This window comes from Heptranchias perlo, unplaced genomic scaffold (assembly GCF_035084215.1).
Source record: "Heptranchias perlo isolate sHepPer1 unplaced genomic scaffold, sHepPer1.hap1 HAP1_SCAFFOLD_56, whole genome shotgun sequence".
In the NCBI taxonomy this organism is placed as follows: Eukaryota; Metazoa; Chordata; class Chondrichthyes; order Hexanchiformes; family Hexanchidae; genus Heptranchias; species Heptranchias perlo.
The window spans coordinates 18070-30849 of NW_027139581.1; the positions used below are offsets into that span (position 1 = coordinate 18070).

At 55.3% G+C, this 12780-nt stretch overlaps 1 protein-coding gene across 2 annotated transcripts in view; it reads right to left on the minus strand.

The window, feature by feature from the left end:
* Positions 1-1600: 1600 nt before the first annotated feature.
* Positions 1601-12780, minus strand: part of LOC137315784 (zinc finger protein 132-like) — a 272791-nt gene continuing 261611 nt past the window's right edge. Inside the window, exons 1-2 of one of the 2 annotated variants that reach the window (XM_067980270.1) lie at positions 8463-8638; positions 1702-3164 (exon numbers count right to left, since the gene is read on the minus strand). In XM_067980270.1, the coding sequence (XP_067836371.1) occupies positions 1702-2799 (1098 nt within the window). In that variant the 5' untranslated portion in view covers positions 2800-3164; positions 8463-8638. Of the gene's footprint in view, positions 3165-8462; positions 8639-12780 lie in introns of those variants that run through there. The other variant, XM_067980271.1, reaches the window with a different exon arrangement.

Consider the following 12780-nt stretch of genomic DNA (forward strand, 5'->3'; position numbering starts at 1 on the left):
ATCTCTCTGTACCAGTAATCCCAGGGTCACTGTGTGATCTGTCTGTACCAGTAATCTCAGGGTCACTGTGTGATCTCTCTGTACCAGTAATCCCAGGGTCACGGTGTGATCTCTCTGTACCGGTAATCCCAGGGTCACGGTGTGATCTCTCTGTACCGGTAATCCCAGGGTCACGGTGTGATCTCTCTGTACCGGTAATCCCAGGGTCACGGTGTGATCTCTCTGTACCGGTAATCTCAGGGTCACTGTGTGATCTCTCTGTACCAGTAATCTCAGGGTCACTGTGTGATCTCTCTGTACCAGTAATCCCAGGGTCACTGTGTGATCTCTCTGTACCGGTAATCCCAGGGTCACTGTGTGATCTCTCTGTACCAGTAATCCCAGGGTCACTGTGTGATCTCTCTGTACCAGTAATCCCAGGGTCACCGTGTGATCTCTCTGTACCGGTAATCCCTGGGTCACTGTGTGATCTGTCTGTACCAGTAATCTCAGGGTCACTGTGTGATCTCTCTGTACCGGTAATCCCAGGGTCACCGTGTGATCTCTCTGTACCAGTAATCCCAGGATCACAGTGTGATCTCTCTGTACCAGAAATCTCAGGGTCACAGTGTGATCTGTCTGTACCAGTAATCTCAGGGTCACGGTGTGATCTGTCTGTACCAGCAATCTCAGGGTCACGGTGTGATCTCTCTGTACCAGTAATCCCAGGGTCACTGTGTGATCTCTCTGTACCAGTAATCCCAGGGTCACTGTGTGATCTCTCTGTACCAGTAATCTCAGGGTCACTGTGTGATCTCTCTGTACCAGTAATCCCAGGGTCACTGTGTGATCTCTCTGTACCAGTAATCCCAGGGTCACTGTGTGATCTCTCTGTACCGGTAATCCCAGGGTCACTGTGTGATCTCTCTGTCCCAGTAATCCCAGGGTCACTGTGTGATCTCTCTGTACCGGTAATCCCAGGGTCACTGTGTGATCTCTCTGTACCGGTAATCCCAGGGTCACCGTGTGATCTCTCTGTACCGGTAATCCCAGGGTCACTGTGTGATCTCTCTGTACCGGTAATCCCAGGGTCACTGTGTGATCTCTCTGTACCAGTAATCCCAGGGTCACTGTGTGATCTCTCTGTACCAGTAATCTCAGGTCACTGTGTGATCTCTCTGTACCAGTAATCTCAGGGTCACTGTGTGATCTCTCTGTACCAGTAATCTCAGGGTCACTGTGTGATCTCTCTGTACCAGTAATCCCAGGGTCACTGTGTGATCTCTCTGTACCAGTAATCCCAGGGTCACTGTGTGATCTCTCTGTACCAGTAATCCCAGGGTCACTGTGTGATCTCTCTGTACCAGTAATCCCAGGGTGACTGTGTGATCTCTCTGTACCAGTAATCCCAGGGTGACTGTATGTAGTGGGTTGTGTGATATGATTAAAAGGCATTAAGCCGAGGTCTCATTGTTTCTCAGTTGTCGAGCATTTTTTAAGGGGTCTGTTTACGAATTATGCTGCAAAATCTAATTGTATGTTTCGCGTATTAGGGGGCAAAACATGAGACCCTGTAACAATCTGAAACTACTCCCACAGTCTCCGAATAACACTGTACCCACGATCAGTGAATTTGGTTCCACACACGACGCAGGTCAATGGCCTCTGTCCACTTTGTACTTGCCGATTTGATGACTGAACGGGTACACGTCCACACACCCTCTACGCAGTGTGAACTCGCTGGTGTGTCAGAAGTTTAAATGACTGAGTGAATCCCGTCCCACACACGGAGCAGGTGAACGGCCTCTCCCCGGTGTGAATTCGCTGGTGGTCAATGAGGTTGTGCGATCGTCTGAACCTCTTGCCGCAGTGAGAGCAACTGAATGGTTTCTCCTCAGTGTGAACGAGCTGGTGTCTAATCAGCTCCACGGAGCTTTTAAAGCTGTTGCCACAGTCAGAGCACTTAAAAGGTCTCTCGTCGGTGTGAACTCGCTGGTGTTGAATGAGGTTGTGTGAGCGCCTGAACATCTTCCCACAGTGAGAGCAATTGAACGGTCTCTCGTCAGTGTGAACGAGCTGGTGGGCAGTGAGGTTGGATGACTGCCTGAACCTCTTCCCGCAGTGAGAGCAACTGAACGGTCTCTCGTCAGTGTGAACTCGCTGGTGTTTAATGAGTTCCACGGAGCTTTTAAAGCTGTTCCCACAGTCAGAGCATTTGAAAGGTCTCTCCTCAGTGTGAACTCGCATATGCGCCAGTAGGCTGGATGAAGCAGTGAATCCCTTCCCACACTCAGTGCAGATGAACGGTCTCTCCCCGGTGTGAATGCGCTGGTGTGTCTGGAGGCTGGACGACTGAGTGAATCCCTTCCCACACACGCAGCAGGTGAACGGCCTCTCCCCGGTGTGAACTCGCTGGTGCGTCCAGAGGTTGGATGAATTCGTGAATCCCTTCCCACATTCGTAACAGATGAACGGCCTCTCCCCGGTGTGAACTCGCTGGTGATGCAGCAGGTCAGATGACTCCATGAATCTCTTCCCACACACGGAGCAGGTGAACGGTCTCTCCCCAGTGTGAACTCGCTGGTGCTTTATAAGTTCTTCAGAGCTTTTAAAGCTCTTCGCACAGTCAGAACATTTAAAAGGTCTCTCCTCGGTGTGAACTCGCTGGTGTGTCAGCAGAGTGGATGACTGAGTGAATCCATTCCCACACACGGAGCAGGTGAACGGCCTCTCCCCGGTGTGACTGCGTCGATGAGTTTCCAGGTGAGACGGGTAATTGAATCCCTTCCCACAGTCCCCACACTTACACGGTTTCTCCATGGTCTGGGTGTCCTTGTGTCTCTCCAGGTTGGACGATCAGTTGAAGCCTCGTCCACACACAGAACACGTGGACGGTTTCTCCCCGCTGTGAATGGTGCGATGTTTTTTTCAGGCTGTGTGACTGGTTAAAGCTCTTTCCACACTCAGTGCACTGGAACACTCTCACTCGGGTGTGTGTGTCTCGGTGATTTTCCACTCACACTGATGTTTGAAATCTTTTCCCACAGACAGAACAGACAAACATTTCTCCTTCCACATTCAAAGGCCGATGATATTCAGATCCTGATGAATCGAGTGACTCGGTCAGATTTTGACGTGAGGTTTGGTTTGAGTTTCCCGTCTGCAAATCCTCCCCTTCTAATACCCTGTAAAAGGAGTTTACAAAAGTCCTCACTGTAAATACAGGATAGAAATTCAGAACAGACAATTCTAGTTTCTATGGAACATTCTTCCCGCTCATTCCCCCAGACTGTAAATCCCCGTCCCACACACTCTCCCTCCTCCCTGTGCTGAAATCCAATCCCATCGCACCATCTCCATCATTCCTTCCCTCCACTCCCAGTTTCCTCCCTCCCTCTACTCTGGTCGGGTTCAGTTCTCCACCCCCTGGGAGCAGAGTGAGAGGAAAATAAATGAGGCACAGGGACCCTGAAGCCCCGCCCACTCTTTGTTCACCGTCACTGGGACCCTGAAGCCCCGCCCACTCTTTGTTCACAGTCACAGGGACCCTGAAGCCCCGCCCACTCTTTGTTCACCGTCACTGGGACCCTGAAGCCCCGCCCACTCTTTGTTCACCGTCACTGGGACCCTGAAGCCCCGCCCACTCTTTGTTCACTGTCACAGGGACCCTGAAGCCCCGCCCACTCTTTGTTCCTGGTCACTGGGACCCTGAAGCCCCGCCCACTCTTTGTTCCCAGTCACTGGGACCCTGAAGCCCCGCCCACTCTTCGTTCACCGTCACTGGGACCCTGAAGCCCCGCCCACTCTTTGTTCACAGTCACAGGGACCCTGAAGCCCCGCCCACTCTTTGTTCACAGTCACAGGGACCCTGAAGCCCCGCCCACTCTTTGTTCACAGTCACAGGGACCCTGAAGCCCCGCCCACTCTTTGTTCACAGTCACAGGGACCCTGAAGCCCCGCCCACTCTTTGTTCACAGTCACTGGGACCCTGAAGCCCCGCCCACTCTTTGTTCACCGTCACTGGGACCCTGAAGCCCCGCCCACTCTTTGTTCACAGTCACTGGGACCCTGAAGCCCCGCCCACTCTTTGTTCACCGTCACAGGGACCATGAAGCCCCGCCCACTCTTTGTTCACCGTCACTGGGACCCTGAAGCCCCGCCCACTCTTTGTTCACCGTCACTGGGACCCTGAAGCCCCGCCCACTCTTTGTTCACCGTCACAGGGACCATGAAGCCCCGCCCACTCTTTGTTCACCGTCACTGGGACCCTGAAGCCCCGCCCACTCTTTGTTCACCGTCACAGGGACCCTGAAGCCCCGCCCACTCTTTGTTCACAGTCACAGGGACCCTGAAGCCCCGCCCACTCTTTGTTCACAGTCACAGGGACCCTGAAGCCCCGCCCACTCTTTGTTCACAGTCACAGGGACCCTGAAGCCCCGCCCACTCTTTGTTCCGTGTCACTGGGACCCTGAAGCCCCGCCCACTCTTTGTTCACAGTCACTGGGACCCTGAAGCCCCGCCCACTCTTTGTTCACAGTCACAGGGACCCTGAAGCCCCGCCCACTCTTTGTTCACCGTCACTGGGACCCTGAAGCCCCGCCCACTCTTTGTTCACCGTCACTGGGACCCTGAAGCCCCGCCCACTCTTTGTTCCCAGGCACAGGGACCCTGAAGCCCCGCCCACTCTTTGTTCCGTGTCACAGGGACCCTGAAGCCCCGCCCACTCTTTGTTCACAGTCACAGGGACACTGAAGCCCCGCCCACTCTTTGTTCACAGTCACTGGGACCCTGAAGCCCCGCCCACTCTTTGTTCAGTCACTGGGACCCTGAAGCCCCGCCCACTCTTTGTTCACAGTCACTGGGACCCTGAAGCCCCGCCCACTCTTTGTTCACAGTCACTGGGACCCTGAAGCCCCGCCCACTCTTTGTTCAGTCACTGGGACCCTGAAGCCCCGCCCACTCTTTGTTCCGTGTCACAGGGACCCTGAAGCCCCGCCCACTCTTTGTTCCGTGTCACAGGGACCCTGAAGCCCCGCCCACTCTTTGTTCACAGTCACAGGGACCCTGAAGCCCCGCCCACTCTTTGTTCACAGTCACAGGGACCCTGAAGCCCCGCCCACTCTTTGTTCACCGTCACAGGGTCCCTGAAGCCCCGCCCACTCTTTGTTCACCGTCACAGGGACCCTGAAGCCCCGCCCACTCTTTGTTCACCGTCACAGGGACCCTGAAGCCCCGCCCACTCTTTGTTCAGTCACTGGGATCCTGAAGCCCCGCCCACTCTTTGTTCACCGTCACTGGGACCCTGAAGCCCCGCCCACTCTTTGTTCACAGTCACTGGGACCCTGAAGCCCCGCCCACTCTTTGTTCAGTCACTGGGACCCTGAAGCCCCGCCCACTCTTTGTTCACCGTCACAGGGACCCTGAAGCCCCGCCCACTCTTTGTTCACCGTCACAGGGACCCTGAAGCCCCGCCCACTCTTTGTTCACAGTCACTGGGACCCTGAAGCCCCGCCCACTCTTTGTTCACAGGCACAGGGACCCTGAAGCCCCGCCCACTCTTTGTTCCCGGTCACAGGGACCCTGAAGCCCCGCCCACTCTTTGTTCACCGTCACAGGGACCCTGAAGCCCCGCCCACTCTTTGTTCACCGTCACAGGGACCCTGAAGCCCCGCCCACTCTTTGTTCACCGTCACAGGGACCCTGAAGCCCCGCCCACTCTTTGTTCACAGTCACTGGGACCCTGAAGCCCCGCCCACTCTTTGTTCACAGTCACTGGGACCCTGAAGCCCCGCCCACTCTTTGTTCACAGGCACAGGGACCCTGAAGCCCCGCCCACTCTTTGTTCACAGTCACTGGGACCCTGAAGCCCCGCCCACTCTTTGTTCCCGTCACAGGGACCCTGAAGCCCCGCCCACTCTTTGTTCACAGTCACTGGGACCCTGAAGCCCCGCCCACTCTTTGTTCACAGTCACAGGGACCCTGAAGCCCCGCCCACTCTTTGTTCACCGTCACAGGGACCCTGAAGCCCCGCCCACTCTTTGTTCACAGTCACTGGGACCCTGAAGCCCCGCCCACTCTTTGTTCACCGTCACAGGGACCCTGAAGCCCCGCCCACTCTTTGTTCACAGTCACAGGGACCCTGAAGCCCCGCCCACTCTTTGTTCACAGTCACAGGGACCCTGAAGCCCCGCCCACTCTTTGTTCACAGTCACAGGGACCCTGAAGCCCCGCCCACTCTTTGTTCACCGTCACTGGGACCCTGAAGCCCCGCCCACTCTTTGTTCACAGTCACAGGGACCCTGAAGCCCCGCCCACTCTTTGTTCACAGTCACAGGGACCCTGAAGCCCCGCCCACTCTTTGTTCACCGTCACTGGGACCCTGAAGCCCCGCCCACTCTTTGTTCACAGTCACTGGGACCCTGAAGCCCCGCCCACTCTTTGTTCACAGTCACAGGGACCATGAAGCCCCGCCCACTCTTTGTTCACAGTCACTGGGACCCTGAAGCCCCGCCCACTCTTTGTTCACAGTCACAGGGACCCTGAAACCCCGCCCACTCTTTGTTCACAGTCACAGGGACCCTGAAGCCCCGCCCACTCTTTGTTCACAGTCACAGGGACCCTGAAGCCCCGCCCACTCTTTGTTCCCGGTCACTGGGACCCTGAAGCCCCGCCCACTCTTGGTTCCCAGTCACTGGGACCCTGAAGCCCCGCCCACTCTTTGTTCACAGGCACTGGGACCCTGAAGCCCCGCCCACTCTTTGTTCACAGTCACAGGGACCATGAAGCCTCGCCCACTCTTTGTTCCTGGTCACCGGGACCCTGAAGCCCCGCCCACTCTTTGTTCCCAGTCACTGGGACCCTGAAGCCCCGCCCACTCTTTGTTCCCAGTCACTGGGACCCTGAAGCCCCGCCCACTCTTTGTTCCTGGTCACCGGGACCCTGAAGCCCCGCCCACTCTTTGTTCACAGTCACTGGGACCCTGAAGCCCCGCCCACTCTTTGTTCACAGTCACTGGGACCCTGAAGCCCCGCCCACTCTTTGTTCACAGTCACAGGGACCCTGAAGCCCCGCCCACTCTTTGTTCCTGGTCACTGGGACCCTGAAGCCCCGCCCACTCTTTGTTCACCGTCACTGGGACCCTGAAGCCCCGCCCACTCTTTGTTCCTGGTCACTGGGACCCTGAAGCCCCGCCCACTCTTTGTTCCTGGTCACTGGGACCCTGAAGCCCCGCCCACTCTTTGTTCCCCGTCACTGGGACCCTGAAGCCCCGCCCACTCTTTGTTCACAGTCACTGGGACCCTGAAGCCCCGCCCACGCTTTGTTCCCTGTCACTGGGACCCTGAAGCCCCGCCCACTCTTTGTTCACAGTCACTGGGACCCTGAAGCCCCGCCCACTCTTTGTTCCCCGTCACAGGGACCCTGAAGCCCCGCCCACTCTTTGTTCCCCGTCACAGGGACCCTGAAGCCCCGCCCACTCTTTGTTCACAGTCACTGGGACCCTGAAGCCCCGCCCACTCTTTGTTCCCCGTCACAGGGACCCTGAAGCCCCGCCCACTCTTCGTTCACAGTCACAGGGACCCTGAAGCCCCGCCCACTTTGTTCCCCGTCACTGGGACCCTGAAGCCCCGCCCACTCTTTGTTCCCGGTCACTGGGACCCTGAAGCCCCGCCCACTCTGTTCCCAGTCACAGGGGCCCTGAAGCCCCGCCCACGCTTTGTTCCCTGTCACTGGGACCCTGAAGCCCCGCCCACTCTTTGTTCCCCGTCACAGGGACCCTGAAGCCCCGCCCACTCTTTGTTCACAGTCACTGGGACCCTGAAGCTCCGCCCACTCTTTGTTCACAGTCACTGGGACCCTGAAGCCCCGCCCACTCTTTGTTCCCCGTCACAGGGACCCTGAAGCCCCGCCCACTCTTTGTTCACAGTCACTGGGACCCTGAAGCCCCGCCCACTCTTTGTTCACAGTCACTGGGACCCTGAAGCCCCGCCCACTCTTTGTTCCCCGTCACAGGGACCCTGAAGCCCCGCCCACTCTTTGTTCCCGGTCACTGGGACCCTGAAGCCCCGCCCACTCTGTTCCCAGTCACAGGGGCCCTGAAGCCCCGCCCACTCTTTGTTCCCAGTCACAGGGGCCCTGAAGCCCCGCCCACTCTTTGTTCACAGTCACAGGGACCCTGAAGCCCCGCCCACTTTGTTCCCCGTCACTGGGACCCTGAAGCCCCGCCCACTCTGTTCCCGGTCACTGGGACCCTGAAGCCCCGCCCACTCTGTTCCCAGTCACAGGGGCCCTGAAGCCCCGCCCACTCTTTGTTCCCAGTCACAGGGGCCCTGAAGCCCCGCCCACTCTTTGTTCCCAGGGGCCCTGAAGCCCCGCCCACTCTTTGTTCACCGTCACTGGGACCCTGAAGCCCCGCCCACTCGTTGCTCCTGTACCAAAATGGCGGCGCATGCGCCGTGCTGTTCATGAAAGCGCACAGTCCTTACTCTATCAAGATGGCGGCCGGTTCCCCTGATAACCCGGGCCTCCCCGGGAAGAAGCCCCGCAGCTGCCGTCCTGCGGAACACAGACGCGACCGTTCGATCTTTTTCGAGCCCTGAGGCCGTTCTCCAACTTTATAAACCCTGCGGCGGGCGCGGCGCGGCCTACCCTCGGTTTATTGATCTCCTGATCCCGTTTCCGCCGACCTGCCCCGGACCTCCAGCTCCGACTGGCGACAGCGCGGAGCCTGACCCGCGCCTGCGCGCTGGGCTCCTTCTCACCGGGGATAGGGCGTATTCCCCCGCGCGGGGCAGTCTGGGGGATGGTCACCGCCATTGAACGTCATCAATGGGAGATTTCACTGATCGGATTGAGATGGAGGCGGAGCGGGAATAAATCAAATGGACGGAAACATGAGAGCCCGGGGCCATTCGTGATCAGAATAAGGAGACCGGGCGGTGTCCCCAGGGATCTTTAAATAGAAATCTTGACTGGAACACAGCACTCATTCTTAAAGGGACAGTAGGGGCCCTGTATCTGTGTTAAAGGGATAGACACAGGTTTACCTGTTAGAATCATAGAGTCATTAACCATTCGGCCTTTCGAGTCCGTGTCAGCTCTATGCAAGAGCAAGCCAGCTCGTCCCACTCCCCCGACCTATCCCCGTAGCCCTGCATTTTTTTTTCATTTCAAGTACTTATTTAGTTCCCTTTTGAAAGCCAGGGTTGAATCTGCCTCAACCACCCCTGTGGTTTTCTTGGTGGTTAAAGGCAGAGCGCCACTGCTTGCCTGTGGAAGTGAGGTCGTTTTTTTTTTAAAAAAGAGACAGACTGTGGGAAGGGATTCAATCATGCACCAATGCTTGCATATTGATAGACCAGCTGGTTCACACTGATGAGACCTTTTAAATGTTCGGACTGTGAGAAAGCAAAAACAATCTGCAGACACACCAAAGCACTTACGCAGAGGAGGATGTGTGAGTGCAGCTCAGGGTCATACACTGAATATACTGCACCCCACAGGGACATCACAAACTGTCCCCTCCCCGGGGCAGCTCAGGGTCACACACTGAATATACTGCACCCCACAGGGACATCACAAACTGTCCCCTCCCCGGGGCAGCTCAGGGTCATACACTGAATATACTGCACCCCACAGGGACATCACAAACTGTCCCCTCCCCGGGGCAGCTCAGGGTCATACACTGAATATACTGCACCCCACAGGGATATCACAAACTGTCCCCTCCCCGGGGCAGCTCAGGGTCACACACTGAATATACTGCACCCCACAGGGACACCACAAACTGTCCCCTCCCCGGGGCAGCTCAGGGTCACACACTGAATATACTGCACCCCACAGGGACATCACAAACTGTCCCCTCCCCGGGGCAGCTCAGGGTCACACACTGAATATACTGCACCCCACAGGGACATCACAAACTGTCCCCTCCCCGGGGCAGCTCAGGGTCACACACTGAATATACTGCACCCCACAGGGACATCACAAACTGTCCCCTCCCCGGGGCAGCTCAGGGTCACACACTGAATATACTGCACCCCACAGGGACATCACAAACTGTCCCCTCCCTGGGGCAGCTCAGGGTCACACACTGAATATACTGCACCCCACAGGGACATCACAAACTGTCCCCTCCCCGGGGCAGCTCAGGGTCACACACTGAATATACTGCATCCCACAGGGACATCACAAACTGTCCCCTCCCCGGGGCAGCTCAGGGTCACACACTGAATATACTGCACCCCACAGGGACATCACAAACTGTCCCCTCCCCGGGGCAGCTCAGGGTCACACACTGAATATACTGCACCCCACAGGGACATCACAAACTGTCCCCTCCCCGGGGCAGCTCAGGGTCACACACTGAATATACTGCACCCCACAGGGACATCACAAACTGTCCCCTCCCCGGGGCAGCTCAGGGTCACACACTGAATATACTGCACCCCACAGGGACATCACAAACTGTCCCCTCCCCGGGGCAGCTCAGGGTCAGACACTGAACATACTGCACCCCACAGGGACACCACAAACTGTCCCCTCCCTGGGGGAAATCACTGCTGGAGGGACTGCAGCCAGATGTAAGAACAGGAGTAGGCCATTCAGCCTTCCAAGCCTGCTGTGCCAGCCTATTAGATCATGGCTGATCTGCACCTGAAGTCCATTTACCGGATACCCTTACTTACTAAAAATGTCAATCTCAGTATTGACAACTCCAATTGTCCCCCAGTATCCACAGCCTTTTGGGGGAAGAGAGTTCCAGGTCACTACTACCCTGTGTGTGCAAATATGCTTCCTGATTTCACTCTTAGCTCTAATTTTAAGTTTGTGCCTCCTTGTTCTGGATTCCCCACCAGAGGAAATAGTTTCCCTGTATCAACCCTCACGAATGCCTTTCTCATTTTAATAATCTCAATTATATCATCGCTGAATCTTCTATTCTCAAAGGAATACAAGCCAAGTCTCTGCAGCCTGTCCTCATAGTTTAACCCTTTAAGCCCTGGCGGATCTGCGCCGTGAGGTCTCCCAGGCCAATCTATCTTTCCTGAGGTGCGGAGCCCGAAACTGAACATGGTTCCTGTTGGGCAATAAATGTGCTTCTATGTAGGTTGGTCATTAAACAATGGTGGAAAAGCTAATACAGGCATCATGGACACGATAAAGTTAGCCTGAGAGAATACATTCAGTCAGGCACGTCGCTCAACTGGCTTCTGACAGAGAGCACACTCTTGAGCAAAACCAGACAGAACAGGAAGATAAGGCGGAAACAGAAGCAGATGTGATAGTCTACCATTAACCACAATGCAAACTGAATTTAGAGTGAATACTGGAGAAGCTTAATTAGAGTCATAGAGTCATAGAGTTATACAGCACGGATAGAGGCCCTTCGGCCCATCGTGTCCGCGCCGGCCATCAGCCCTGTCTACTCTAATCCCATATTCCAGCATTTGGTCCGTAGCCTTGTATGCTATGGCATTTCAAGTGCTCATCCAAATGCTTCTTGAATGTTGTGAGGGTTCCTGCCTCCACAACCCTTTCAGGCAGTGAGTTCCAGACTCCAACCACCCTCTGGGTGAAAAAGTTCTTTCTCAAATCCCCTCTAAACCTCCCGCCTTTTACCTTGAATCTATGTCCCCTTGTTATAGAACCCTCAACGAAGGGAAAAAGCTCCTTAGTATCCATCCTATCTGTGCCCCTCATAATTTTGTACACCTCAATCATGTCCCCCCTCAGCCTCCTCTGCTCCAAGGAAAACAAACCCAATCTTCCCAGTCTCTCTTCATAGCTGAAGCGCTCCAGCCCTGGTAACATCCTGGTGAATCTCCTCTGCACCCTCTCCAAAGCGATCACATCCTTCCTGTTGTGTGGCGACCAGAACTGCACACAGTACTCCAGCTGTGGCCTAACCAGTGTTTTATACAGCTCCATCATAACCTCCTTGCTCTTATATTCTATGCCTCGGCTAATAAAGGCAAGTATCCCATATGCCTTCTTTACCACCTTATCTACCTGTTCCGCCGCCTTCAGGGATCTGTGAACTTGCACACCAAGATCCCTCTGACCCTCTGTCTTGCCTAGGGTCCTCCCATTCATTGTGTATTCCCTTGCCTTGTTAGTCCCTCCAAAGTGCATCACCTCGCACTTTTCCGGGTTAAATTCCATTTGCCACTGTTCCGCCCATCTGACCAACCCATCTATATCGTCCTGCAGACTGAGGCTATCCTCCTCGCTATTTACCACCCTACCAATTTTTGTATCATCAGCGAACTTACTGATCATACCTTTTACATTCATATCCAAGTCATTAATGTAGACCACAAACAGCAAGGGACCCAGCACCGATCCCTGTGGTACCCCACTGGCCACAGGCTTCCAGTCACAAAAACAACCTTCGACCATCACCCTCTGCCTTCTGCCACTAAGCCAGTTTTGTATCCAAAGTGCCAAGGCACCCTGGATTCCATGGGCTCGTACCTTCTTGACCAGTCTCCTGTGCGGGACTTTATCGAAGGCCTTACTGAAATCCATGTATACCACATCCACTGCGTTACCCTCATCCACACGCCTAGTCACCCCCTCAAAAAATTCAATCAAATTAGTCAGACATGATCTTCCCTTGACAAAGCCATGTTGACTATCCCTGATTAATCCTTGCTTCTCCAAGTGGAGACTAATTTTGTCCTTCAGAACTTTTTCCAATAATTTTCCTACCACTGATATTAGGCTCACTGGCCTGTAGTTCCCCGGTTTTTCCCTACTCCCCTTCTTGAATAATGGTATTACATTAGCGGTTCTCCAGTC